Here is a 26,495-nt window from a genome sequence, read left to right as displayed (position 1 = left end):
ACATATAAACACTATAAACATGATAATGATGCCTCGGTTTAAACCGATGTGTCAAATTTGCAGGTAGACGGGATTTGTTCAATGTGCTTTTTACACCTCATGGAAGTTTTATTAATATTTCAGCAAGAACATCCAACAAATTAAACGACTGGGAAGGAAAACTTCATTTTTCAAACAGAGTTGCTCAGTGTGAGCCATTTTGCTCATTTGCTACATTAATTATTGTATTAAAAGACGTAAATACAACTAACAAATGAAACCAACTGATCACATGATCAAGTTTCTTGCAAAACACACAAGTTAGTAAAAGCCACCCACACCTAATAAGGGATCCGTAACTACCTGAGAAGCTTACTCAAACCTAAGTAACCTTAAGCATAATGACAGCTAGATTAAATGCAGACTTTTTTAATGCAGTTTCTCATCTGCTAATTAAATTCTCTGTTTTCTGTATTTTAAAACAAAAGCAATTATACTGATTTTGCCAGTCATGGCAGGAGCAGTAAAAATGTTGTGCAACATGCAACAATAACTGGAAGTACTGCGTCAGAACTTTTACAGAGTAATGGGCCTCAGACGCTTCTACAGAAAAGTTTCATCAGTTTTACACAACAGCAAAGGAACCATCAGCTGTAAATTCCCAGCAGTGAGAAGAGCCACTGTGAAGGAGCATAACATAAAACAAAGCATCAAGTATTAATAGCGCACATTTGACACTGCATGAGTGGTATGACTCAATACAATGAAAATGAGAAAACGAAACTCAAATACTCATGAAATAATGAAATGTGCAACAGGATACAGAGAAACAAATCCCAGTCCTTAAATATTTTTCTGTGGTTTTCCTATTTAAAAATGGTTTCTGTTGGCTCCAACGATGGCTACAACACAAACAACAGTCTGTCTCCAAAAACAAAAAAAGTTAATAGATCTGCTTAGATTTCTTTTTCTCCATTTCTCTGTAAAAAGCTCTTTCACCATCTCTTTGTAGATCAAACTGCATCTATTCTTAACAGATTTTGTGCCAAATGTCTAACTTTGCTTTTGTAAAACAATGACCTACTGATAAAGGCTTGTCCAATTTTTGCTAAAGTAATGCAAATAACAAAACGCTTTTCCTGCTCTGTGCATAAATTAAAAGTTGACCCTTTCAGCTTTGAAATGTTTATAGATCAACTATTTTCTCAACTAAAGTCTAAGGTAATAATACAGGAAAACTGTCCAGGTGTTTAGACGGGTATTTTATGTATTTTCTACAGTTTTGGAATCGGTTTCTAACCACTCGATCAGATAGACGTTAAAACAAAGAGAGATTTGCTGCTTCCTGGAAATTGAGCTGCTAGAAAAATTGTGAAAGTCATAAGCCATCATACAGTCTTCAGTCAGAGGCATCTTCGGTTTTGTTGTGAGTCTGACTGCTACGGGACATCCTTCCTGCCCAGATTCAAAACTTCGATTTTGAGTTACAACATTTACTTTATCCTTTGGGATGAATAAAGTATTTTCTAACTCAAATTTGTACAAATAAAACCAAACTTAAAACAATCACAGCCACTCTTTTACTCATTTAAAAAGACAGACTACAGCTCCTAAACAAACTTTTTTATTTGGCGCTCTAAAAACAACAGTAAGATATTCTGTCCTTTATTTCTCTCTAAATGATCATTTTAAAATAACAGCTGTGTCCAATTAAATGTTTGAGTTTATTATCTTCCCAAATCATTGGTGTTATGGGAAGATGTGAGACATTAGAGAGGTCAGCATAACTAACTAAAAGTTATGCTGACGTCACTATAAACAACAGTCTTTCTGTGTATTCCCTATAGAGTAAATCAACCTGAGGCAATCTTTTGGAAAACGTCCACATTAGCTAACATTTCCCAATCCAGAACGTTCTGCGATAGAAGAAATGTCCTAAGATTTACGTTTCCTCCTTGATTTACAGTAACAGCCTGATGGAATAGCTGCCATACTTCTGGAAAAAAAAAGAAAAAACTTTTTGTATAAGTTTTTGTGCTTCAACTAGCTTAATTTTTAAACACTAATACTGAAAATAGTTGAGTCTTCTTCATGCCATAACAACCTCCACACTGAAGAGTGTTTGGTGTGCTTAGACACACTGATAGGACAGAATAAAAAGACATTTCAAGAATAATATTATCCAATTCATCTCACCAAACACCTTTTGAATACAATTTGTATTACTGTTTTTGTTTGTTTGTTTGTTTTTTGTTTGTTTTTTATCACAACAATGTAATAAAATTATTATTAATGGAGTACTTTTTATCAAGTAAAACATTTTTGTCACTTTTCCCTAAAAATTAATCTACAATTAAAAAACAACCATTGAGCAGTAAAGAACTCATTTTCTCACCATCTGGTAATAATCAGCAGCGCTGCATGAAAACAAACCACTTTAAACACACAGAGCAACCTCACAACTTCCAAACACAGTTCATGTGTTGAACTTCCCTGTTGATGCTGCGCTTCACTGTAACGTCACAACAGCAAAACTCAACCCTTGGTCCAAGTGAGCAGCACTTTACTGTCTGCCCACCGTCCTGATTTTGGACCATTACGGGCGGGGGAGCGCCCGGCTACGCACTGACACTGGACGACTCACCTGCAGTGTCTCAATCTGCTTTCTGATGCTGTTGTTAGATGGCATCTGGAGCGAGTCAACGTGAGAAAAACATAAAATGACAGGAAACAAAAGAATGGTTTGGGGAGGGACACATGCAAGTTATTAACAAAAACAGAACAAATATGACAAGAAAAGCACAAACTAGCTTAACAGTAAAGTTGAAAAAGAAGCTATGATGAACTGTTCCGACATGCCGCTTGTGAATCAAGTTGCATGTTAGTATTACATATGTGACAGTCCATTCAGGTTAAATTAAATTTAGAGCACATATATTAGTGTATAATTGCAAACAAAACTAAGGTGTGTGCTGCAGTTTGGAAATCAGACAAGGAGACGAAGAGAAAACAGACAGGAGAGACTTCAAAAGAAAGAGGATGACAAGAAACAGTCAAATTTACTGCAGCAGTGCCTGCCTCTTCCAACACACACACAAGCAGCCACGCCCGATTTAGTGTTTGATTCAAACCCACATCCAGCATGCTCAAAGTGTCCCATTTTAACCCTGTGGGTGCCATGCTTTATGGATCACAAACAAATGCAATAATTTGTTAAAAGAGGGACGTTTCCAAACTGAACGTTAATCTTTTGAGCCCGAGAACATTAGGTTTTAAATGGGTCATTACATTTCATGTGTTTAATTTAGTATTGCATTTAATGAGGGATGGATTAGGGCTGAAACGATTAATCGGATTAATCGCAATGAATCGATTATAGAAATTTAGCAATTGATTAATTATTACCTGGTGTATAAACACTCAAAAATAAAGGTTATTTGCTGAATAAACTAAAATATTCACAGCAATAAATAAGTCTAAACTGTGCACTTTTTACATTTAAGATTAAAAAGACTTTTGTCTGTCAATATGTTTTACCCAAATCTCCTGAAGAGCGTTATCTGCTCCAAATTCCCTTATGGAAAGCTATATTATTGAATTCTAGGCAACACAAAGTTTTCTTATTATAAAAGGACCAGAATTTTTGCATCTCTTAAAGTATTTATAATATTGTATAAAAAAACATTAGAAGGTTCAGTTAAAAATATACAGAATGTACCTATTTTTTTCTTATCGATTAATTAACAGAATAATCAATTCCTAAAGTAATTGCTGTTAATGTCTCAGAGTAATTTCAGGAGTCACCAGTACACACAGAATTAAAATCACTGTATGGAGCAGAACATGAAAAATCACAAGAATCGTTTCTCAGGCAAGTCTGCTGCCTGTTTCAAACAAATGAGGCACTGATTTTAAACGCTAAAATATACATCCCACTGGAAACGATCATCACGATGATTGAATGACAGCCGCATTTCGACGTTCCCCGCAAGATCAAACAGAATCCACAAGAGGTAATCAGTGTTTAGAGGAGGAGAGGCTCATTGAGTCAGTCAGTCAGACAGTCAGAGATCTGGTCAATCAGTCGCTGGGTTCAACGGTCAGGAGCAAGAGGAAGACGGGCTTGATCCGTTTGTAATTGGTTTACAAAGACTCAATAAGAGACCTGAGGTAAAACAGCACTTGAGATGTGATCGCATGCATGCATGCTGAGGCATGCCTGGGCTCTGCAAACCTTTTAAAGCAGAGTTTTAAACACCACGTAATTGTTTATGAGATGATTGCTCATTTCAATTCATGTTTTTAGGAAATCAAGTGCTATTCTGTTCAGATCTGCTTTATTGATGATTAAAAGGGAAAGCACATTATGATTTTGTAGACAAAAAACGCAGAGCACACAACTCAAAATCGGAACAACTTACTTAGTGTTGCAACATTTTTATGAATTATTACCTGTCTTATCACCAGTAGATAATTTTCAATGATACACATGCTTGGAGACCAAACTAAATAAACTCTGTATAGAGTGTGAATTAGTCTAGTCGTGTCATTTTCTTAATTCTATCTTCAAAAACTGAAAATACTCAGCTAGTTTCTACAAGCTAGTTGAAATCAAGTGTAATGGTGTCTAGAGTGACTTCTGAAATGATTTAACTTGAAGAACAGTTATTAAGATTTCTTAAATAGTTTTGTGTAAATTGTGGTTGGCATTACCTTCAGGTGTGACAGGCAGTTCTGCAGGAAGATGTGCCAGTTGTTAAGGAAGAACTGCTTCTGACTCACACATAGCAAGCACGTTACCAAGGGATAAAGAGCCTGGGGAGGAATAAACATTAGATAATGACTTGTTTATTAGGTTTGAAAGATCTCAGTGGGCATGCGGAGCTCTTTATCGTTACCAAAGAGTGCTTCTTTCTGGAACTGAGGTCAAACGTCGTCTGGTAAAGCATCTCCACAAACGTTTTTAGGCACGGCACGTTGACTTCATTTTTCACCGCCTGGAAAACGAGTTAAACGTTCATCTTAACCGAAGACGACAAAAAAAAAAACAAAAAAAAAAAACATTCAACTTTCATGTAAACAGAACAGCGTTGTGAGCCTGACTTACAGCTGCGACAGGAATGAGGATTTCAACAAAAAGACCAGCAAGAGCGTGCTTTACGTCTTTATCCTTGACTTCGAGGAAATACTGGGCACATTCCTAAAGCATAGAGAAAAAAAGAAAAATGGAAGAAATAAATCAGATCTTTGCAAAATACACAAGTGCTTTTTGTAAGCAGGAAACACACAGGTCACACTAACAACAACACTCCTAAGAGAAGAAGTTGTTACTGAATGAAAAACACTCAGATTTGGCTAATTTAATTATCAGTCAGGTGTCTAAACACAAATGTTAGCAACTATTTGGAAATCATCACTTTGTTTACAAAGTGATGATTGGCAATAAAAGACATTTTATTGCCAACATAAATGAGCTACATTTTCAATTCATCTGGAATGAAGAAAACATAATTTTGGTGTCATTTAAAGTTTCTGAAGAGAAACTGGAATTGGCTAAAACTAATAGACAGATAAAGGCTTCTTAAAGTTAATGATTGAAAATGAGTTTAAAAAATGTCTGACCGGTGCATCTCTAGCCAAACATGACAAAAATACAGTATTTAAATAAGATTTAAATATTATTTCTCATTTTATTTAGGTCATTTGATCCTACAATGGAGTTTGAAAAGACTAAAAATATAAATATAACATGGCTTATAAACCCATCATAAAGTTCACATTGGAGCCAAAGAATGTATGTTTTATGACTTTAAGGAAAACTTTCTCAGCAGCCATATCACCCCTTTTGTTCTCGAAGACATTGAAACACTGTTATCTGTGTAATATTGGCTTGTGAGGAAGTACAAGTCTAAAAACAAAGGATATAGGAAGGAAATAACTAAAATCAACATGATATGTGCTAACATATAACGCTCAACAGGTTGCATTTGGAAAACTTCGACTGTAGCTTTAAGAGCCATGACTGTAGATACGTTGCATCGTTAAAAATAACAGCAGCAGAGGGAAACGAGAAAAAAAAAAAAAACTAGTGCATGGTGTAATTTACCCACCACCACAAATTTTACCTGCATGAACTGAAAAGAAGCCTCAAAATCTTCCACCGGATACATTTTGACCCGAAAGAACTTCATGCCCATGATGAGAGAGATAATGCTCTGCAAGACGTATGGACTCTGCTCCTTTTGCCGCAGCTCCTTCAATTCTGTGATGAATTTTTTCCTCACTGCCTGAAACCTGGACAAACATGGACAAAGACATTTGTCTGTGCTCACTATTCAATACTCCCACCATAAAGAAGAAGTGAGAGATAAAAAAAACAAACAAAAAAAAAACTATATGTGGCCTAAATGTAAACTTCAGGATACTCACTTTGACTGTGTAAGAACTCCTATGACCTCAGCATACAAGTCTGCAATGATGTGCACATTCCCAGTGTTGGGGCCACTGTATCTGTAAAAAATTAAAAAGGTATGTATTCAAATCTTCAAATTATCACATTACCCCATCCGTCTCTGGAATTACGGGCGCTTACCCCTCTTTGTGTTTAAAGTGCTTGAACGCCAGGTTTAGAACTTCATGTACTAAAACATCCGGCACTGGATGAAGAGGAATCTGTGGCGTAAACATGGCATCATTAGTCTTATTAGAAGCATTGATGGTCCGTCTTCTTTCTCCTCTCAGCCCTTCATTATCCTCCCCCCGCATTAGCAAACGCCAAGGACAACACGGCTCGGGTCTCCAAGGACTGGCATTCTCCTCCGAATGGAGCTTTGATTTGAACAATCTACTTTAGAAACACTCTCGGCTGGAAGTTGGTGCGTCGCCAGCCGCCGCATTTATTATCTCTGTTCCCATGCAGGAAAAAGTCATTGTGGCAACATTAGCGAATTTCTGAGCTGCCGAGCGCAAAGACACCTGGTAAACAATAAATGTCTCAGCTTACAAATTGCTGGCGTGTCAGATCGGTAGAGCCGTGGGGTAAAGTGGGCAAATAAACAGCCGGAGTGGCAAATTAGAAGCAGCGTTTTCTGAAGGAGAATGAGACACATTTCTGAATGTTCTCAGTAAACTGTGATCTAAAACTACTGTAGTGACAAATATTATTAATACCACAGAGACAACTAACCCACAATAAGAAACATCTACAACATAAAATATAACAGTTAAGAATTTATCTTTGTTTTTTAATTGAAAAGGACATTTGATACCCTGTCAGATTGCATCGATTTTTATATGGAACATGACTCCAAATTACTTTGAGCATATCTAAAATGACAATAACAACAACAAAAATCAGCACTGAGTTAGGAGTGTGTCAATGTTATTTGCCAAATTATTGGCTGGTGTTTACAAGGCAGCTAATCCAGGAGCACCTTTTAAATTTCTCAGCGCTGACTGGTTGTACGTCACAAAGCAACGGAATTAAAGACTGAAAGTGTTAGCATCTGTAGTAGCGCCAAGGCAGTTTCCACTGTGTATATTAACGCATATTAAGGTATATGCATTAATACATGCAGTGTATTAATGCAGGAGCCCCACAAATACCAGAGGAATTTGTAATTCACAAGCATTCTTACACACTGATAAGATACACTAATGTGCTGTTTCTATTTATTTTTATCCCAGCTATAGAGAATATGGTAACACTTTATTTGAAGGGGTGTGCATAAGACTGACATAACACTGTCATAAACATGACATAACATCTGTCATGAACATGAACGAGTCCTTATGAATGGGTATGAATGTTGTCATGAAGTGTCATTCGGTAAATAATGACACTTTTAATGCAAAGTTGCTTTAAAAGTTGCATTAAAAGTCCATTAAAAGTGCCAACATTGCATGATTTTGTAAATAATGAGAATTTAATGCAATGTTGGCATTTTTAATGGACTTTCAATGCAACTTTTAGAGCAACTTTGCATTAAAAGTGTCATTATTTACCGAGTGACACTTCATGACAACATTCATAGACATTCATAAAGACTTCTTTATATTTATGACAGGTGTTATGTCAGTCTTATTCACACCTCGTCAAATAAAGTGTTACGAAAATACTTTACAAATGGTGGATAATATTTCACTGAAGCAACAAAACTGGATTGCTCACCTGTTTTAGAACTTCCACTGAAACTAAACAAAAAATAAAATCTATAGCTAAGTCCCGTCGTTCTAGAAGGTAATCTTTATCCCGGTGCTGTTCATCCCTGCAAACCAGCGACAAATAATTCATTGTACACAAAGTAGCATTTGGTAGACAGTCATTTTGTTCAAGGTGAAAAATGCGAAGGCAAGGAAGAAAAAAGAAGAAGAGGAAAAAGTACAGAAGAAAGGATGCGCTCACCCTTTTGATTTTGTACTAGACCGAGGTCGGTACTCGTAAGACTCATCTTCAGTGCCGCTCTGCCGCCGGTACCAGTCGAATAGTGTGCGCAGGAGGGAGGGTAAACAGTGTTCTGCTATTGAGCTCATAGAGCTTATTAACTAAAAAAAAAAGCACAGATAAAAAAAGATGAAACATCAGAACATTTTTGTAACCAGGGAAATATGCAAACGCTGCCTGAAAAACATTGTCATAGATGCGTCATAGGCTTTTATGGTCCACAGAATTAAAAAAACACCTTGAAAAACAAATAATAAAAACTATCGCCACAGTGAAGCACAGCGGCGGCTGCATAATGCTGAGGGGATTCTTTTTTTTCTGAGGTGGAGCTAAGCACAGGGCAACTATGGAAACGGCGTGCTAGAGGCTGCAAAAAGCAGACTGGAAAGTTTGTGAGCCTGCCAGGAAGAGAAAGACTTCCTTAAGCTGAATGGAAGGGAGGGATGCAACGATATGAAAATTTGGGCTGATGTCCATATCTGATATTAATATTGCTGCCAAATATAACATATATTTTACTACCATTTTGACAGCTTGAAAAAAATGTCTATACAGCTGACTTTGATAAATATCACTTGTTAATATTGACCTATTTTTTATTCATCAAAGCGATACCAGTATGTTAAAAAAATAAAATCAGGTGATACCGATGTTGATGTCGATATATCGTGCATCCCTAATGGAACAGTTAAAGCATATTTCTGAATCAAAACAGTCAAGTCAAAGTCCAGACTTGAATCAATTTCACAATCTGCTGCAAAACTTCTAAATTGTTATTTATTGTTAAATAAGGACAGGCAAAATGTTCAGCTTTTACATGTGGTAGAAAGACTCCTGAAAAGACGCAGCTCTATAATGTCCCAGCTCTTCGAAGCTGAATAAAAATCCAAACTGATGTTTTCTGATTTATCTTCCAGAAACAATTTATAATAATAATAAAAAAGCCCACATTTTATTTTCCTTCCACTTCAGAGTTAACCTCTGTGCTGATCTGTGACATTAAGTCCCACTGTAGCACATTTAAGTTTATTGCTGCAACATGACAAAATGTGGAAAAAAGGGAGTGAATACTTTTGCTAGAAAAAAGAAAAAGAAACATTAGGAAATAAATAACACTTGAACTGAAGTGGTCAGTGCGCTTTAAGTGTTCAGCTAGGATTTTTGTGAGTTTAAAGGGCCAGTACAGTGCGGAGAGGACGGCGCCTGATGGACGACCGGCAGAAGAGTTATGTAATTCCTCCCTCTGCCCTTATGGCGCTGGCCAAATACACTCCAGCACCCAATGCAGATTTACTGCTGAGGATGACACAGCGATTCTACGCACTCACTTTTGGCTCTATATGCTCCCTCTCTCTCTCTCTGTCTCACTCACAATGGGGACAGCTGGATCTATACCATATCCTCGCTGGCTTTGTGTTGTGCTGAACAAAGCATTCAGCAGCAGGCAGGCCTATTGTACAGAGATCTGCAGCAGCTGCAGATGAGGCACAGACAGCCCATTGAGGGGTGGAAGGGGGGGGGGATTGATTGGGAGACTCAAATGCTGCATAGACGTACAGAGGTGAGGGAGTAGCTGTCGGTGAGAGTGTCACATTTATACATCTATACGAGATGTCAGTTCTTTGTGAGGGTTATTATGGGATCAACATTGCTTTGTCCAGAGAGTGCAGGCATTTTAAGACGGTTCCTTCTCTGATCTGACTCATGTAATGACAACAATTACCAGGGGAGGATGTTGGAATGCCAAAAAAAAAAAAAGAAGGCAAAAAGAACAGCGAGTTAGAGGACTAATTAAGCAAACTTTTATAGACACTACAACAACTCGAGCTCTGGAGAATATTGTTGTTCTGTGTTGTAACTGCACTGACCTGATCAAATTGTGCGTCTTCCCCCCTCTGGAGAGATCGGGACAGTGGTTTCTCCTGTTGGAAACACAGAGGGGAATAAGCTTGTTACTAATTTCAGGCTTTGTAATGATTTCCCAGAGTAAAATTCCAGCACTTTTCAAGCATTTTCAAACTTTTTCCACCACCACACTTTGGAGATAAACTAAAGTAACCATAAAATATATTGAAATTTTATGTTTTGAGAAATCACACACACACGCACACGCACACACACACACACACACACACACACACCTTATACAACTGATTGGTCTGAGAACAAAACAATAATTTAGCAAAAAAAAAAAAAAAGAGCCTCTGCTGTCACATTCTTTAGGCTTTTTTTAACCGACTACCTAAAGTAATTATTTAGAGATAGAAGAGAGTGCTTCTTTTGGCACTCATTAGGATCCATTTCCCGTCTTCTGTCTCTGAACTCACCAGCGGCTCGGCCATCACCATCTCGATCTTCTTCTCGGCGAGCACGGCGAACTCGGCAAACAGGCTCTTGATGACAAACTCCCCGGGCTTGAGCTCGGGGTCGATGGTGATGCTGGACATGGCGGCGATGCTGTGCTTCTCCCACGTGAGGGGAGTCACCGAGCAGGGGGCACGGCGTCTAATCGCACTGCTGCTGACTGGTGTAGAAGCTGCAAGGGGAGCCAGAGGAGGTCAAAGGTTAAGGGATCTAGAACAACACTCATGTGAGAGGTATAGAAAATAGGACACATTAAAAAAAAAATTATTTAACTTTGAGCTGTTCTGACTGGAGATCTGTAGGTTGAATATCTACATTTCTGACGTTTTCTTAATTCCACTCAGTATTGAATGCATCTAAAGATCGCTTTGATCTGGAAAGGCATCAACAATCATTATCAAAATCATTATTGTTCAGAAAACAAGGTAGACTGCAAGGCATTTCTAGAAGAGACAAAATAAAACAGAATAAAGGAGACATTATTGTATCAGGAATAGCGGGGAAAAAAGTCAAAGAAAAGAGATTTTCTGAACAGCAAACAACCTAAATATCTGGAAAAACAACCACAATAGTCATTCTTGTTAAATCCTTGTGATAACTTATAGTCAAAATATATGGTTATAACTCAAATAACTAAAAACAACAACAAAACATTAAAGTTATTTCTAAAATTAGAGGTAAAATTTTCAAAAACCATCTTATTCAGATGTTATATTTCATAACATTCTTCTACTTGTTGGGGAAATTAGGACCTAAAGCTTCCAGAAGATTAGTCAATTCGCCACAAATAAGGGCGGACTTATTAGAAACAACAAATACACACACTGGATATATTTACTGTACTTGTGACTAGTGACATTTAAATAAATTACAGCTCCCACCACAAAACAAGGAAGCAAAAAAAATGTTCAAAAGCTACTGACTAAAACACAAATGGATCTGCACAAACCATAAGCATCAACTGCACTGGAAAACAGACAAAATCATCACCTTGACACTTTGTTGAGTTTCTGAGTCAGAGAGATAAAGTAATCGTTATCAAATGTGAAAAACACTTTAAAATGCCTTGTAATGGGGAAGCAACAAATATTGTTTGGCTAACAGTTTTATTTTAGCTTGAGAAACTGTTTCTGAGCTTCAGTCAGAAGTGACATAATTACTGAAAAGAGATGTTACTTCCTGAGCCTTTATTAGCATTACTTCATTACTTCTGCTTTAACAGGTCCGCTTTCTTCCCCCCATCCCCTTTAGCGTTTTCTTTAGTATTGGCATACGTCAATGATTTCAATGTGGTTCAAGTGGTGACTTGATTGATTTACTTACTTTACTAAGCTAAGGCGTAAGGACAAGAGGACGTTGGCCCTAGATGTCCTGAAGGCAGAAAGGAAATGCTCCTGGGGCAGCACTTTGATTAGCTTCCTTAAGCAAATCTATGTGGGATCACAACATTTGCATGTGGTTCACATTATTTGCTCTTCCTATTCAAATATCAGATGCAAATCCTAGGAGTTTTCGTTTGGGCACCTAGGGCTGTCTCAGAAACCTTTACCGACGGGGCTCTGCTCTTTCTACGAGAAATATTTTTTTTCAAGTCTTATCCATAAAGAGAATATATGATCAACCACAGGTGGGTCCTCAATGGCTCTACATCTGCACGATTCTGAGATTTTGCCTGCTTAGTAAATCCTAAATTAAAAAGATTGTGGCACCAATCCCCAACTTGGTGACAGGCAAAGGAGATTATGTTAGTTTTTAAATCTAGCATCGCGGAGCCAAAAACATCAACAATTTGAGGAAGACCAAGAGCTAAGCACTGTTGTCATACACAACTCCAAATAATATTACTCCTTGTTTGAGTATTTACAGTTTAAAGTCAATGTAGTTGAATTGAATAGGTTTAATCAATGTTGCTTTGGAGAGTTTTACATACCGAAATAATCAATTAATCGCAATTTAAAATGAGCTCGGTCATTTCAATTACGGTGATTAATATTTTTTGAAGGGCAAAAATATTAATCACCAGTTGTTTCATAGCTTCAGCTGCAAGTGGTTTTTATTTGTTTAATTTATTGTTTTTGGTTGGCATGTTTTATGTTGGATATTTACAATATCTCACAGTTCTAGTGTAAAGAGTTTTTTGCTGAATTAAACTTTATTGGGCTTTTAGAGAGCAAACTTGCATTATTATGCCATCATCAGCTCTACAACACAAGAGCAAAAGGTTATTGGTGTAATTTATGGTGGTAATTTATTATTTTATTGTCACTCATAATGCCTCCATTTCATTTTTTTTCTCTTATAAGCTTGAACCATGACTAAACACATCAACAGCTCCAGGTAGAGGGGTCAGACCGCAACATTTCCTTCTATTCAGCTGGCACATTGTGGTGTTTCTGAGAATTTATGCTTGAATACGGTGAAACTTCCACTTTGGTTCTCAATGGTCCGACTCCTGCCAAGTGGACAGAAAATAGTAAAGTGACCCTTTGCCTCTTTCCCTCCCAGGAAAGGCCTTTTTCTGTTTCTTCCTGGTTGCCACAGAAACACTTCTGTACTCTGAACTGTCCAAACAACACCGCAGAAGAGAAGTGCAGGGAAATGTTTTAATCTCCAAAAAAGAAGAAATCCTGCATACAATATCAGGATTTTCATGACTAAAACTAGCAGATGCTAATACTTGGCTATTTACAAGTAGGTAACCGATTCTGAAAGTAAATCTACTTAAAAACTCCAAAAGAGAGCTTTCACACAGGTTTCCTACAAATTTCCCATTTCAAAATTTTATGTTTCCACACTAAACCTTCTAGATTTTTATGTTAGTTTCTAATCACATTAGCCACAAAAACATTCACCAAGTTTTTTTTTTTTTTTTTAAGTTTTTTTTTTTTTTTCTTTACTCCCATCAAATCATAAGATAGCACATTTTGGAAGCTGCCTTTCAATTTTGCAGTGTGGTAAAGGGCTGTTTCACTGCTTCTGGCATCTGGACAAACTTCAGATCGGTAAAATGTCCTAATACTGGAGGAGTGCTGAAAAACAGATCCTTCACAGTTTGTGATCAGCAATACCACTGATTCCACATTTGGCATTTAAAACCAAGCACATGTAAAGAAAAGAAAGAAAACTCTGGTTTAGAACACAAACGTAACAAGAATCTAAAGCTCAAAAAAGCAATAAAAGTTTGTTGTTGTTTCTTTTGCTTTCGTTAGCAACTCAAAACCCAAAACGATCGACAAGTTGGACAATAACTACATTTTCAATCTGGCAAACAAAGACGACCTTCATCTAGACATAAATGAATGTAAAAACAGATTTGAAAGAGGATCAAATCAAATTCCAGACTGCACAGGAACAATGTTCCCACCACTTAAACACAAAGTAGCTGTGCTGACTGTTTGCTCAGCGTACAGAGCCAAATATATTGCAGACAGCAGCGGTGGCGACGGAGGATTAACGTAAAATGAAAACTAAACAAATAAGCCAAAAATTGTACCTGGCCTAAGAAGCTAATGAGGAAATTATGGCATCTTGTGATCAGCAAGTCTACATGTAGAAACAAGTAGAGAAGCCATACCTTCAACTGCTCTGATCTACCACTGATATGCTGAACAATGTGCTTAGTGAGTTTACATCAAGTGTTATCAAAGATGTTATGAGAGAGCACAAACTGCGCAGCGTGTGGCTGGCTGCGATCATGTTGCAGCATGTGGTTTAACACAGAAACATACAATTTTGTAACAGCAATAAGAGCAAAACTCCCAACATTGTTTCAATCAGACAGACTCCTTGCACTTTGGGCTTTACTTCACCGAGGTCTGCATACGTTGGTTGAAAAGGCAAGACAACCGCAGAGTCATCACAGGATCATATGTTTTATTAGTTATTGCATGCTGCGTAACATTGTGATAAAAGTGCATTTTTTAAGACCTTATAGTTGGTGTTCAGGTATTAATCTTCCAATAACACATAATAACCAAGTGATATTTTCAAATTTCCTGTCAACATTAACTATTTTTTAACTCAAAAACACAACGTGCCGCTGGATGAAAGACTGTCGAGGGCCCCAACCAGCGGGCTTAGCAAGTTTTCTGGGGGAAACTTTGCATGTCTTATGTTGTTCATCTATTTTTTGTTCTCTGGATGGGCTCTACTGAAACAACAATGTGAACAATGAAAATAAAGGCTGATTCTGAAGACCACAGATGCTCACATTTTCAGCTTCATCGGAAATGCAATTCTTTTCCAATCAGTGAATGCACCATATCTAAACACTGGTAACGGTACTCTTCAGTGTGGACGCTGTTACCAAGAGAGGACGACTGAGCGCCATCTTCAGTATCAGTAAGGTGCATAAAATGAAGTCATAAGACACTTAATTCCTCTGTGCTGATGAAAGGATTTTTGTTCTTTTTTTTTTTTTTTTTTTACTTTCTGACAGTTGTTAAGATTAAGATGCGTAATCATGGCATCAAAGTATTGTTTTTACAACTATGGGAGCAACTGACTGGCATCTCAAAAGTTCAAACAACACCTGAACTTCAACCCCAAGTAGCAGAGGAGATGAACAGAAGGTTTCATGGATGCAGAGCGGGATTAAAGAACAGCAGGAGGAGAAAGATCAAACAATCTCTTCCATCATTCATAATAAGCAAGGATCATATCCCAGACTCCAACATCTCTTTGCCCGGCTTTAAAGATTTACAGCAAAGCATAGACTTAAAAAGGAGCAGCAAAGGCAAATGAGGTGGATTAGCAATGCCTGCAATCAGCTGACGGTGTCATGTTACTGTGGAATACTGGAATATTGTCTTGCTATAGTGTCATGACCGTCATGTTTACTGTTAATCACTTTGCAAAACTTTGGTCTAAAGGACATTTTAGAATGTAAATACTCATGCACATATACGTTACTGAACATCTGAATTGCATACACTTCTTTTTCTTCTTCTGTCCCTGCCCTCCTCCAAGCTGACATCTTAGTTTATACCATCTTTCTAAGTTGTTTGAAAAAAAAAAAAAAACAATAATTGCAAGGTTAACAAAAATAAAAGTGTGTACCTATTTTGAGAACAGTCTTTGGTTACATGTAAATATCTGTATCATGAGACTGTCATGCAGCAAAAGCTTTCAAGTTTCTTCAGATTCACAGCCAGACTGACCCACAGCATCACCACCCAAAACGACTCTGAAGAAACTTGAATGATACGAGTTACAAATTGCATTGAACTGAAAATTAACATACAGCTCAAAGCTTAATAAGCAACACTAAAGATCAGTGCGACAAGATAACCATCTGATATTTACCAAATGTCTCAGCAATATTCTTGAAATATTTCCCAACTTAAATGTTCTGATTGAAATATAACAAGCAATAACAGCAGGAAAGCAAATGAAAAGTACAAGGTGTTGTGGCTGGGATGGCAGCAAGTGTTGGGTTGTGTTGTCATTATGGTGTCTAGCAGCACAGAGAGCCTTTCAAGCATTTCCCTCTTTGTTTACTGTGCTCACTAACAGCCCAATGATGTCATATAGCCTGCTCTTGATATCCAATCACTGGGGTGTTCCATACCCCCCTCCATCCTCTCTCTTCTCTCCCACCACAGGCTAACTGAATTGTTGACTGCTTCACATAAGTGAAGCGACCCAACACTGTACTTTTCCAGTCAACAGCAAGAAGAGGAAAAACAAACTTTTTTTTGGGCCTGGGGCCTGTCGTCCCCCTCAACCCCGTCTTTGTTTCTCCCTGGGACATGCCAGTCATTTGCTGCATGCCAAGCTAAGAATCCCCATGCTAGACTCAACCCACAGAAAACAAATAATTCAAACACAGAAACTGATGCTAAGAATCGCCAGGTTTTAGATCAAGACCAAAGCTCATTTTCCAATTTTGTTCTCTAAATGGAAAAAGTTAAAAATGGCCAATAGACTTTTTTTTTTTTTTTTTTTAAGTTGGTGCAAAGACTAGAATGTTGTGGCCAATTTCTGTTTTTGGTCAGCATTGATTTTTATTGATTCTAGTTTCTATTTATTCACACAGAAGCGACAAAACAAGTGTGACAGAATGGAGTCTGTGTAAAACATTGCAAGTGCTGTAAGATAAGAACAAAATTATTAGAGGATTTATATTCTATTTAGTGCAATATACCAGCCTTTAGCAATAGTAACTATAAACAGCAGTATTTTTTAAGTACCGCCTGTTCAAGCTTTCTATCACTGTAAGAGATGTGGCAAAACTTAAGTTTTAGAAAGCAAAAAGATTGTAAGATGGACAAGTCAGCAAGTTAAGTTGTTTTATAACAGAAGCCAACCAGAACCAGGTTTTTCACTAAAATCTTCTTACTGAGATGGAAATAATTAATTTTATTTATTTTCCAGAAGGTGGATAGACTGACCGTCAGTCTCTTTTTGATATGAAACCAAAGAAGAAGAAAAAACACATACCAACACGCAAGTTATCTATTCCTTTCCCTTAAATTGCATCACTATCATAACACTCACCAGCATGTTTTCCTAATATCATGCAGCCAAAATCCCCATAAGAATATGGAGTCTTAACTTAACTCTGGCATTTCCAAACGGCTGCACGGCATGAGGAAAATATGTAGTTGTGAAATTACTGCTAAGAATGTTCATTAGGATTAACCCCTGTTTTCTGGGTCATTTCTGCTTTAGTTTCTTAGCTACTAAAGATATACAAACAACGTGGGTATAAAGGGAAGCAATAATCCTGGTTCAACTGGTCAAATATCAATAAGCAGACACTAAATGACTGACCCTTGAGATATAATAGACTTTCAAATATTGTGTCAAAGTAGTTCTTTGTGGTTGTGATATTGAACACAATATTGTAATGACAACTGCAACTCCAGATTTCACCGTAAACCTTTCTGAATCCAGAATATTGCGTAACAGAGCAACCTTTCTGTTATCTGATGAAAGTTTCACTCTCTTTAAGCAGTATCCTGTATAAAAATCAACATGGTTCTATAGCAATGTGGTTAAACATAATCTTACATCTTTGTGCTTAAACATTTTACACAACACCATACTACAACTGGAACAGCTAACTTTGAATATTCTTCCTGCAGTAATGGCTTTCAAGCCTTTCTAATTGTAAGGTTAGCAATTAGGTATGCTGAGCTTACTGATCAGAAAACGATCCAATTTTTTAAGATTTTAAGTTAATTTTTTTGCTAATAAAACGTAAAACGAGTGTGATTCAGAAAATAAAACATTTTGCAAACTAGTTGGGACTGCCTTACAAACATAATATTGTGTAGCTGGATCTAGTGTTATTATACATTTAAAATTTAACATGAATCACAAACAGTTAAAAGAAGAACTTCAGAATTTCCCGTTTTAGCCTAATCTAATCGTCCATATTGAAAAGTTTATGAAAAGATAAACCAAAGAGAGACTTAGCCTGATGATCCAATGGAGTAGTTTCATAATACCTGCATCTCCAAATAAGTACATTTTATGTACTAAGCAGATTCACAGAAAAAAGATTCACATAGGACTGCAGGCTAGATAAAAAACACACAAAAAAAATTCTCCTTATTAATACAAAGCTAACAAAGTGTAACTAAATGCTCTGGACCAAAATGCTTATTGCATTCTAATGCATGAGGTCTACCAGCCAGTCTCTGCAAGAGTTCCCTGGAAAATTAGCTCCACATATGGTTACACAACTATTACAGCAGTGACTCCACCTTGTCACAGTTGAAACAAGCCCTCCCAAACGCCTGCTCAATTCCCCTGGCAGGACAACAAGAAACAACAGCCCAAACTCACACACATACACACACTCTGTTGGAATGTAGGGCCAAGAGTGCATCCAATTTTTAGAGACAAAAGAATTACTGCCAATGTTTATATGCTGTGGCTGTGCCAATTCTGCAATTATGTAGCAACATGCACAGAGCCTGGCAAGTTATTACTGGTTCGCCCTGCACTTTCAATTCTCTAAACTAAAGGATATCTAAAAAAGTCTTACAGTAAATCCAGCTTATTTCCAGTGGCTGACATTACATCAGTCTAAACCAGCAGAGTGCACCTAAGGTACGCTGCCTCATAAATCAGAAATCTATTTGACAGTAAATGTCCGAGCTTTAAGCGCAGTTCAAAGCTAACAGAAGGAATAAAACTGTCGTCCAAGACTGTAGTGTGAAGTCAAAGTGTAGGGAGTCAAATTCACTTGTACTGTCAACATGCTAACTGTTACAAAGCAAGCCTGACATTAATTACTTTTATTATTTTTCAGAACTATTTACTACCTTTGGGGAGGGAATGCGTCCTGGAAACACGGCTTCGTGTTATCAGGGTTACAAAATCTGACAAGTTCAAGCCCCGTAGCTACGGCGTGTTTGTGTGAAAGGTGAGCCTCGCTAAATGAGTCTATCAGAAATTAAATATTATTCACGCAACATAAATTTTCTTAATGGGACTTGCACAGTAAATATCCTTATCAGGGTTGTTGAGTTTGGGCCTCCTCGTTCTAATCCAGGCAGAGGTCACAGAGGTTAGATACACCTACACTTATTCAAAGAACATTAATTATACATCTATCTGGTCACCCCTTAAATCTCAAGACAGTTTAGGAGTGTTCATGCTTTATCTTTATCATTTTAAAATTTTTGGAGACAGTCCTCCTGAATTACTTTTTTTCCCCCACTTTTTTAATGGGAGTAAACTCTGTCCCATAGGGCAAGAGCTAAACTGTGCAGAGACTATTTTAAGGATGCACATCACAGTGACAGTCAGCTGTCAGACACGTCTGAAGCCTTGTTCTCGTTAATCTGAGCTAATTTTGGCACCAAATAAAATCAATGGCAATTCAATGCGTCATTACACAAAGGTGAACTATCTACGAATCGGGTGGCCTCTAAAGGCAACTGGATTTTATTTAAAGCTATAAAGAGTAAAATGTCTACATTTGATCGGTTCCAATGGATTTTATTTAGATGAAGCAGAGTAAATGGAGCTAAACACACACACACAAGAAACTTTCAAACTTTCAATTGGAACATTTTTAGAAAAAAAAAAAAAAACTATGCAACATATTCATTCCACTTCATGATCGCATGAAATTCTTATCACTAAATGAAAGTCAGTGGCTGTAATGTAACAAAATGTGAAAAATCTCATTGGAATCAAAACATGAAGTTGTACTTATTGTAAGAAATCACCCAGATTGACTGTATTCTGCACCGTTTTAGTTCCCATCTTCCTGCGCAGGTATAGGTTATAACTTTTAGCTAGATGGTTTAGCTTGCCTTTGTGTTCAAGTGCCACTTTCTTTTCAGAGGCTGGCGATATGAGGAGACACAGCAGGTAGGTAGTAGGTCTGCTCCAACCAACAGCTCTTCAGGTCACGTTTTGCATGCAAAGCCCATTGCAATTCAAATAATTAATTGGGATGCTATTGCTGTACAAACAGTGATTTTTATTAACCTTCATTTCCTAGATATTTTTTGTTCTTTAGCCTTACCTAAAGTCCCCATCATCCTCCAGGAGATTTAGCATCACAGCCACTGAATAAAGACGCCTGCTGTGGACGTTAAGACATTTACACAGCCTGGACCAACTATCGCATCCAAGCAGTTCTTTATCATCTCAATATTTCACAAACTGATAAAGATTCAATATTTAAAACACATTTATCTTCATTTTTAAACAATAAGAACTTAACCTTGAGATATTTTACATATAAAATGTGCAACCCGTTATCTTATATCAGTAGGATTAATATTTGTGATTTTTTTTTTTTAAATGCTGATTGTGACATCACTGATATTTTAATTAAGGTTCAGAGGCCATGAAACAGCATGTCATGTTGTGTTCAAGATAACAGGCCTAAAAGCTTTTTTTTTAAATCACTTTTATTGTTTGCTCTAACTTTGCAGTGATTGCATGCCATTATGCGTTATTATTTACTACCTTTAATAATAAACTGCTGGTTTCATTTACATATCAGCTTTTATTCTAAGCCTGTTTTTATTTTCAAGATTTGATGTTCCCCGTTAATTTTAGTGTATTATCAGCAGAGCTACGTTCTTTAAGGAAACAAATTGCAAAAAGTTAAGTTATTTTTGTTGTGCAAAGTCTTTCACCAATTAATCATATGTTTAAAATTGACTTTTAGTCCAATTTGTGTTACATATCCCAGGGTCTAATTCAGATTATGGAAGGAGCTAGACCATAAATGTCTTTCAATGTTGCAGAAGAGGAAGTGGTTTTTGATTCCTAATGTACTATATAATGCATAGAAAGCTAATAATAGGAGGAAGCTAAAAGACAGATCAATAACAGAGAAACATTAGCTGCCCCCCAAGGAAAGGAAGAGGAGGTTTGTAGAACTGGGAGGACGACAGGGAACTGGAAATTGTTGAGTGCTGTTCAGGAAGACTAAATCGCGATTTTCAACAAGATAAGAAGTTTCAAAAAGATGTAAGACAGATACAAGATCTTCAAAGGAACAATCCCAGGTCAAATTGTATCAATCAGTGCATTTTCATCAGGAGAAACATTATCTGTGGGACAACCAGGAGCCTCAGCAATGATGATAATGGGAGGGCTTCTATTGCCGCCACCTGCAAGGACCTGAAGCAAGCCTGGCTAAACCTGGACTAAACACCATCACTCATCTAACTCCAATCACGACCTGCATGCAGGCATGTACAAAGTCGCTGAAGGCTGCTGGCTGTGTGTGGTAGATACGTCTGGATGTGCCGAGTGCGGTATGTAAACACGTATGCTCGCTTGGCAGGATACTCACAGCTGCTACTCCAGGACTTGAGGAGAGATTTGATGCTGATCTCAAAGAAGACCGAATCCTGCAGGCTCAGCATGGTGGCTCGCAAAAGTTAAGGCTCATAAGGCACGGTGCTCACAGGGTTCAGAGTGTTCTCATTTCACGCCATCCCACAAATAATTTTTTTTTTTTTTAAATCAGAGCATTTTATTCTGCTCACAAATATTCACCTGCCACACAGACTGTTAAAAATCTAGCAACTCTTTTCCCCCTCCAGTTCTTCTTACCCAACCGTTGCTTAACACCACCATCCACAGGAGGACTTCAGACGAAACAATCCTTAGAGAAACGCACAATTTAATACGCGACAAGTTTTGCCTTTTTTTTTTCCCTCCCAGCAGAACTCTACAGAACTCTACTATTTCATAAGCACAGTTAGAAAAGTCTCCCAGCCCAGCTCCTGCTGCCCAGCTGCCAGTCCACAGAGTCCCTCATCCCCATATCAGCACGGAACAATCCAGAAACGCTTCAGGACAAAAAAAAAGTGCACGGGAACTTTTGCTCATCACACAAGAAGAAACGTAAATAGTGTTAGTATTCAGTAATATTCCATCTCCTTCTGTCTTCCTGTGTGTTGTGTGTGTGCCAGTTGTAGCCTGCTAACCCTCCCTCTTTCCCCCCTCTAAACTCTCTCTCCCTTGCTATTCGTTCATGGCCAGCCGCTCCTCCCTCGAGCAAGCTCTTGTTCTCCTATTGCTCTTTTCTGAGAGAGAGAGAGGCAGAGAGAGAGAGGCAGAGGGAGAGAGAGAGAGAGAGAGAGAGAGAGAGAGAGAGAGAGAAAGCTCAATTCAACAGCAAACGCTGGGAGGCAGGAGCGCAGTGTGGGGGCGGGTGATGTCATCAAAATGCTGCGAGTGTTTCCTGGCCGTGGATCAGCGATGCATACGCTTGTCAGAGCTACTACTGTGCTGCCTCCCCACTGGCCTATCAAAGCAGCACTTCCTGTAAGCTCCACAGCAGCACTGATGCATCATTCCTCACTGCAGTGGGAGGGAAAGCGTCAAACAGGAGGATGAGAAAGGGAGTGTGCATGCTGCACACGAATATATGTGGCTCCCGACTCAAAAAATTTTTGAAATATACAAATATCGTGCTATAAAAGTGAGATATAATATTTGACTGTAATATAATATGGGTAAGTAGTTTCACACTTTGATTGCTGAAATATTTAAAAGGACCTGAATACATCCTGCATTCAGAAGAAAAAAATCAGTTTGCGTGAATGGAAAAAGGTTCAAAAACACACGCAAGGGATTATCTGACGTTACAATCTGGTGTTGCTGCCGGTTAGTTCTACCCATGCAGAGACCTAAAAACAGATCCACATGACATCCATCCAGCCATTTGTAGTCAAGGGCACGATTAAGTTTGTTAACAAAACATTCTGGGGGGCGGGAGAGAGAGAGAGAAAAAAGCAGTGGGAAAGTTACAAAAAAACACAAATGCTCTTTGTCTTCCCGTTTCGTCGCTATTTTCTGTCTCCCCCACAGTCTCTCCCTCCGTCACATGTCCGCCGCTACACGACTTATGCAAAATGAGCCCGAGCTCATTGCTAACAAACGCAACACAAACAGATGCTTTGTCATGCCCCAGCTGGTGCAGGTCTGATGCAGCCCTCCGCTGTGAAGCGCTGCCTTGTGATACGCGGCACAGATGCTGTGGAATTAAAGCGGCCTTCGACTCGGGACCTCTTCAGGCAATTTAATATTACTTCTCAGAGAACTTCAAATTAACAGACTGATGTCACTGGCAGCTCTGGCCAGTTGCTGCTAAGAACATTTCCCACAATGCCAAAATTGGACTTGAAAGGAACCAAATATAAAAACGTGTCATTATAGCAATTTCACACTTCCGCTATATCTGATTGTAGTGAGGTCATGTTGGTTAAACGCTCCATCGCCATATTTAGACACCAATGCCCAAGTGATAAATCCTAAGCAGAAAAGGAAACAGCCTACAGTTGTTTAACACTTTTCCTTTAATAAGATAATAAAAGTACCATAATTGGTCATGTTGGAGCTGTGGTCTCTGGGTTAGCTAAAGTACCCCTTGCATAAATCCAAGGAGAATCACTGGCTTCTGTAATCGTTCCCTCATGTGAATCTTAAACCTCTGCCTTTTCTGTGTTATGATTTTACGTGGCTGAGTAACCAGTAGACGCAAAGAAAGAGGAAGATGGTTTTAGACTGGAAAAGTTTGAAGCTCAAGGTTTGTAACCTTTATTCATATTTTTTTACATACTTGTTTGGTATGAGACAGATAATCTGTAAAAATAAAAAAATAAAAAATTGAGCTCTTCTGCCTTCTCCTAGTCCTAAATAGAAACAACCAATCAGAGCCAGGAGGCGGGTCTTAGGGTTGTCAATCACTCTCTGTGTGGTGAAGCTCATCTCCCACTGTAGCTAATAGAGCCTGTTGTGAATTCTAAGGCTAGTTAGCATGGTCATCGATGACTGCGGATGAGCTGTTTTTTCTGTAACGGTAAGTTGTTTCTCCTACTTGAAGTAGTTTCTATGATGAAACCTCACTACAGTACTAATTTCTTTTTTTTTTTTTTTTAAAGATGATTCCAATCAGCTCTTATGTGAGAATTTTAAAGGGAAAAAAATCTTTCCTGTTCCATGAGGAATCAACATGTGCAAACTGATTAAAAGCCATATTTAAACTACTTTTCTAAAACATTAGTCAGAAGAACTTCCAACACCGCTTCACACCTACATGGCCACTTGGCTCTTTGACAAATTTCCTTGGAACCTGAGGTGTAACATCTGACGGTTTATATCGTACATTTACATCATTACATAAACATGTTCATGACTGCATGAACATGTAAACAAAATAATTTACTGAGGCAACCAAATCAGTAGGTTCTTGAATTGTGAAAATCTGAAAATGATGTGCACTGGCAAGATGTACTGGGGTTTCAAATTAAAATGAAAATAAGCAAAAACATAGTCAAACAAGTACAAAAAGTTCAAAGCTTTAGAGGTTCCTCATCTTGTCTATTTAAGGGAAAAGAATTCCCCAAACAATTTCAATTCATAATTGGACAATGGCTCAACCTGACCTTATCTGCTGCTGGGTAAAACTAACATCGTCTGATTTGGAAACCCACATGCTGAAATGCAACTCCTTCGAACATTATTTCAAAACCTCCAGAGATGGATTATATATACTAAAACGGATCAAGTCCTTCTGTTGTGAATTAAAATTTACACAACCAAAAGATGGCGGCATACCTAAAACAATGTATTTCACACAGACATAGTTTAGAGGAGGAACACAGATTTAGAGGACGCCAAGGCAAATACTATTTAACAATAAAACTTGGACTCTTGTTATGATTATCAGCAAGCCAGCCGACATACAACAGACAGGTATTGTTTTCTGTAAACCAGCTTTGTTGTTTAAGGAATGCAGAGCTTACATCATTTCCCCGGGAACATTAAAGCTGAGAACCAGAACCTTACAGCCAGGACCACTGACGCGAGTCGAGGATTTCAAACAAACATTAGAACCGACTTCCTGGAAAGACGAGCTCACTGATCAAATAATCTCAACCAAATGCACGACCGAGGCTGATTGCAGCATCTCTAATCACAAAGTGGGAGAAGTGACTGGCAGTCGAGCTATCCTGCCTGCAGTGAGCAGAGAGGAGCTTCTCCTCCCAGGAGCCCGCATGGTGGAGGATGCATTTCCTGTCCCGGTCTTTTCTGAAGGGCAGTAGTGGGAGCAATAATCGATAAAAGCTGTAATTCAATCCCTGACCTCCTCAGTGATGCCTGGGCCACAGAGGACACAACATTAACATCCATAACAGCCGTCTGAGTATGCAGCACAACTCCACAACACACAGGGGTCCTCGCTGCCACATGCTGCTCTCACCAAAAACAAACGTTTCTAACCTTCATAACACTTTTTCTTGTCAGCGCTTGCAGAGAAACGTTCGATGAGGACACAAAACAGGACAAAAGTCAAAAACAGAACTTGCTTCAATTACTTATCTTCTAAGAGGGAGAGACACTTTCAGCAGATAGCAGGAAGGATAAACATACAAAAGTAATTTTTTTTAATTTCACCCTGTCTGTCATGAAACAGTATGGAAATGTGGGCAGTCTTTTAGAAATCCCATGGTTAAGGTAAGGAGCTGCAAACACTAATGCTAAGTACAAACAGAGTTTCTGCAGGTTTCACCAGCTCAAATTTAAGACTTTTAAGAATGCGGGACTTAAATCTCCAAATTCATCCTAAAAGTACAAAAACAAAGCTTTGTTATTTCTAGTTTCCAAAGAGCAATTGAAATTGGCTAATTTTTTTATCTGCACATTAGTTCGGTGAAAGTGGCCTCGAATTAGCTGGTTAAGGAACCACTTAAAACACCTTCCAGCAATTATCTTCCCCTGATACAAAGTGGAAAATCTGCCTATAGCTATATCCTAAACAGTTTTTTTCCATACAACTGACTAATAACTACTTAAGAAACTTGATGAATAAGTTTGTCCAGTCTGTCTGGATACACACCCTGTTGACATTTCACAGAGAACTCGCATTACAGAAGCGCGACCTAACAGAAGCGCTTTCATGTTCAGTCATATGCTCCAAACACTCCCTAAACTCCAGCAGGTAAATCTGCTACACCCATCAAAACACCTTGATCGGATTTTTTTGGGGCCCGTATAAAGCATTGGTGAAAAGGCGCTGCCATGACAGTGCTGTGTTTATGTCAACACTGGGCAGGTTGTCATCCCTGAATCTAATAAGTAAACAGGTTTCTGGCGTTTTCATTAGTTTCTCAGTTCTGGGCCCTTTTAACAAACATTTCAGTCCTCCAGCAGGAGCCCAGTCTGAGTTTATAAAGAGGATGAGAGGCAGCATTACATACTGGGGTGGAGAAAC

At 38.2% G+C, this 26,495-nt stretch overlaps 2 protein-coding genes and 1 long non-coding RNA gene across 11 annotated transcripts in view; 1 reads left to right on the top strand and 2 right to left on the bottom strand.

Annotated features, from left to right (window-relative positions):
• fryl (furry homolog, like) overlaps positions 1-22,188 on the bottom strand; it is a 60,011-nt gene extending 37,823 nt beyond the window's left edge. For 5 of the 9 annotated variants that reach the window (XM_016670712.1, XM_007550713.2, XM_007550717.2 and 2 more), the window contains exons 1-11: positions 21,564-22,188; positions 10,750-10,958; positions 10,291-10,344; positions 8,384-8,523; positions 8,150-8,246; positions 6,572-6,651; positions 6,409-6,489; positions 6,105-6,273; positions 5,087-5,179; positions 4,878-4,976; positions 4,693-4,794 (exon numbers count right to left, since the gene is read on the bottom strand). In XM_016670712.1, coding sequence (XP_016526198.1) covers positions 4,693-4,794; positions 4,878-4,976; positions 5,087-5,179; positions 6,105-6,273; positions 6,409-6,489; positions 6,572-6,651; positions 8,150-8,246; positions 8,384-8,523; positions 10,291-10,344; positions 10,750-10,958; positions 21,564-21,636 — 1,197 coding nt within the window. In that variant the 5' untranslated portion in view covers positions 21,637-22,188. Of the gene's footprint in view, positions 1-2,623; positions 2,669-4,692; positions 4,795-4,877; positions 4,977-5,086; positions 5,180-6,104; positions 6,274-6,408; positions 6,490-6,571; positions 6,652-8,149; positions 8,247-8,383; positions 8,524-10,290; positions 10,345-10,749; positions 10,959-21,563 lie in introns of all 9 variants that reach the window. The other 4 variants (XM_016670710.1, XM_007550710.2, XM_007550712.2 and 1 more) reach the window with 1 other exon arrangement.
• On the top strand, positions 11,972-15,851 carry LOC107836065 (uncharacterized). The gene is made up of 2 exons (XR_001661907.1): positions 11,972-12,903; positions 13,002-15,851. It is a non-coding gene; the product is annotated as an uncharacterized LOC107836065 (long non-coding RNA).
• A 4,231-nt stretch (positions 22,189-26,419) lies between the features above and the next one.
• The window catches only part of LOC103137174 (protein furry homolog-like), a 22,708-nt gene continuing 22,632 nt past the window's right edge, over positions 26,420-26,495 (bottom strand). Inside the window, exon 6 of the mRNA XM_007550788.2 lies at positions 26,420-26,443. Coding sequence (XP_007550850.1) covers positions 26,420-26,443 — 24 coding nt within the window. The remainder of the gene's footprint in view (positions 26,444-26,495) is intronic.

The sequence above is a fragment of the Poecilia formosa genome, unplaced genomic scaffold (genome assembly GCF_000485575.1).
Source record: "Poecilia formosa unplaced genomic scaffold, Poecilia_formosa-5.1.2 Scaffold37, whole genome shotgun sequence".
NCBI lineage: Eukaryota > Metazoa > Chordata > Actinopteri > Cyprinodontiformes > Poeciliidae > Poecilia > Poecilia formosa.
Note: the sequence above shows the minus strand (reverse complement) of the source record. Positions and strands in the feature narration are given on the sequence as shown.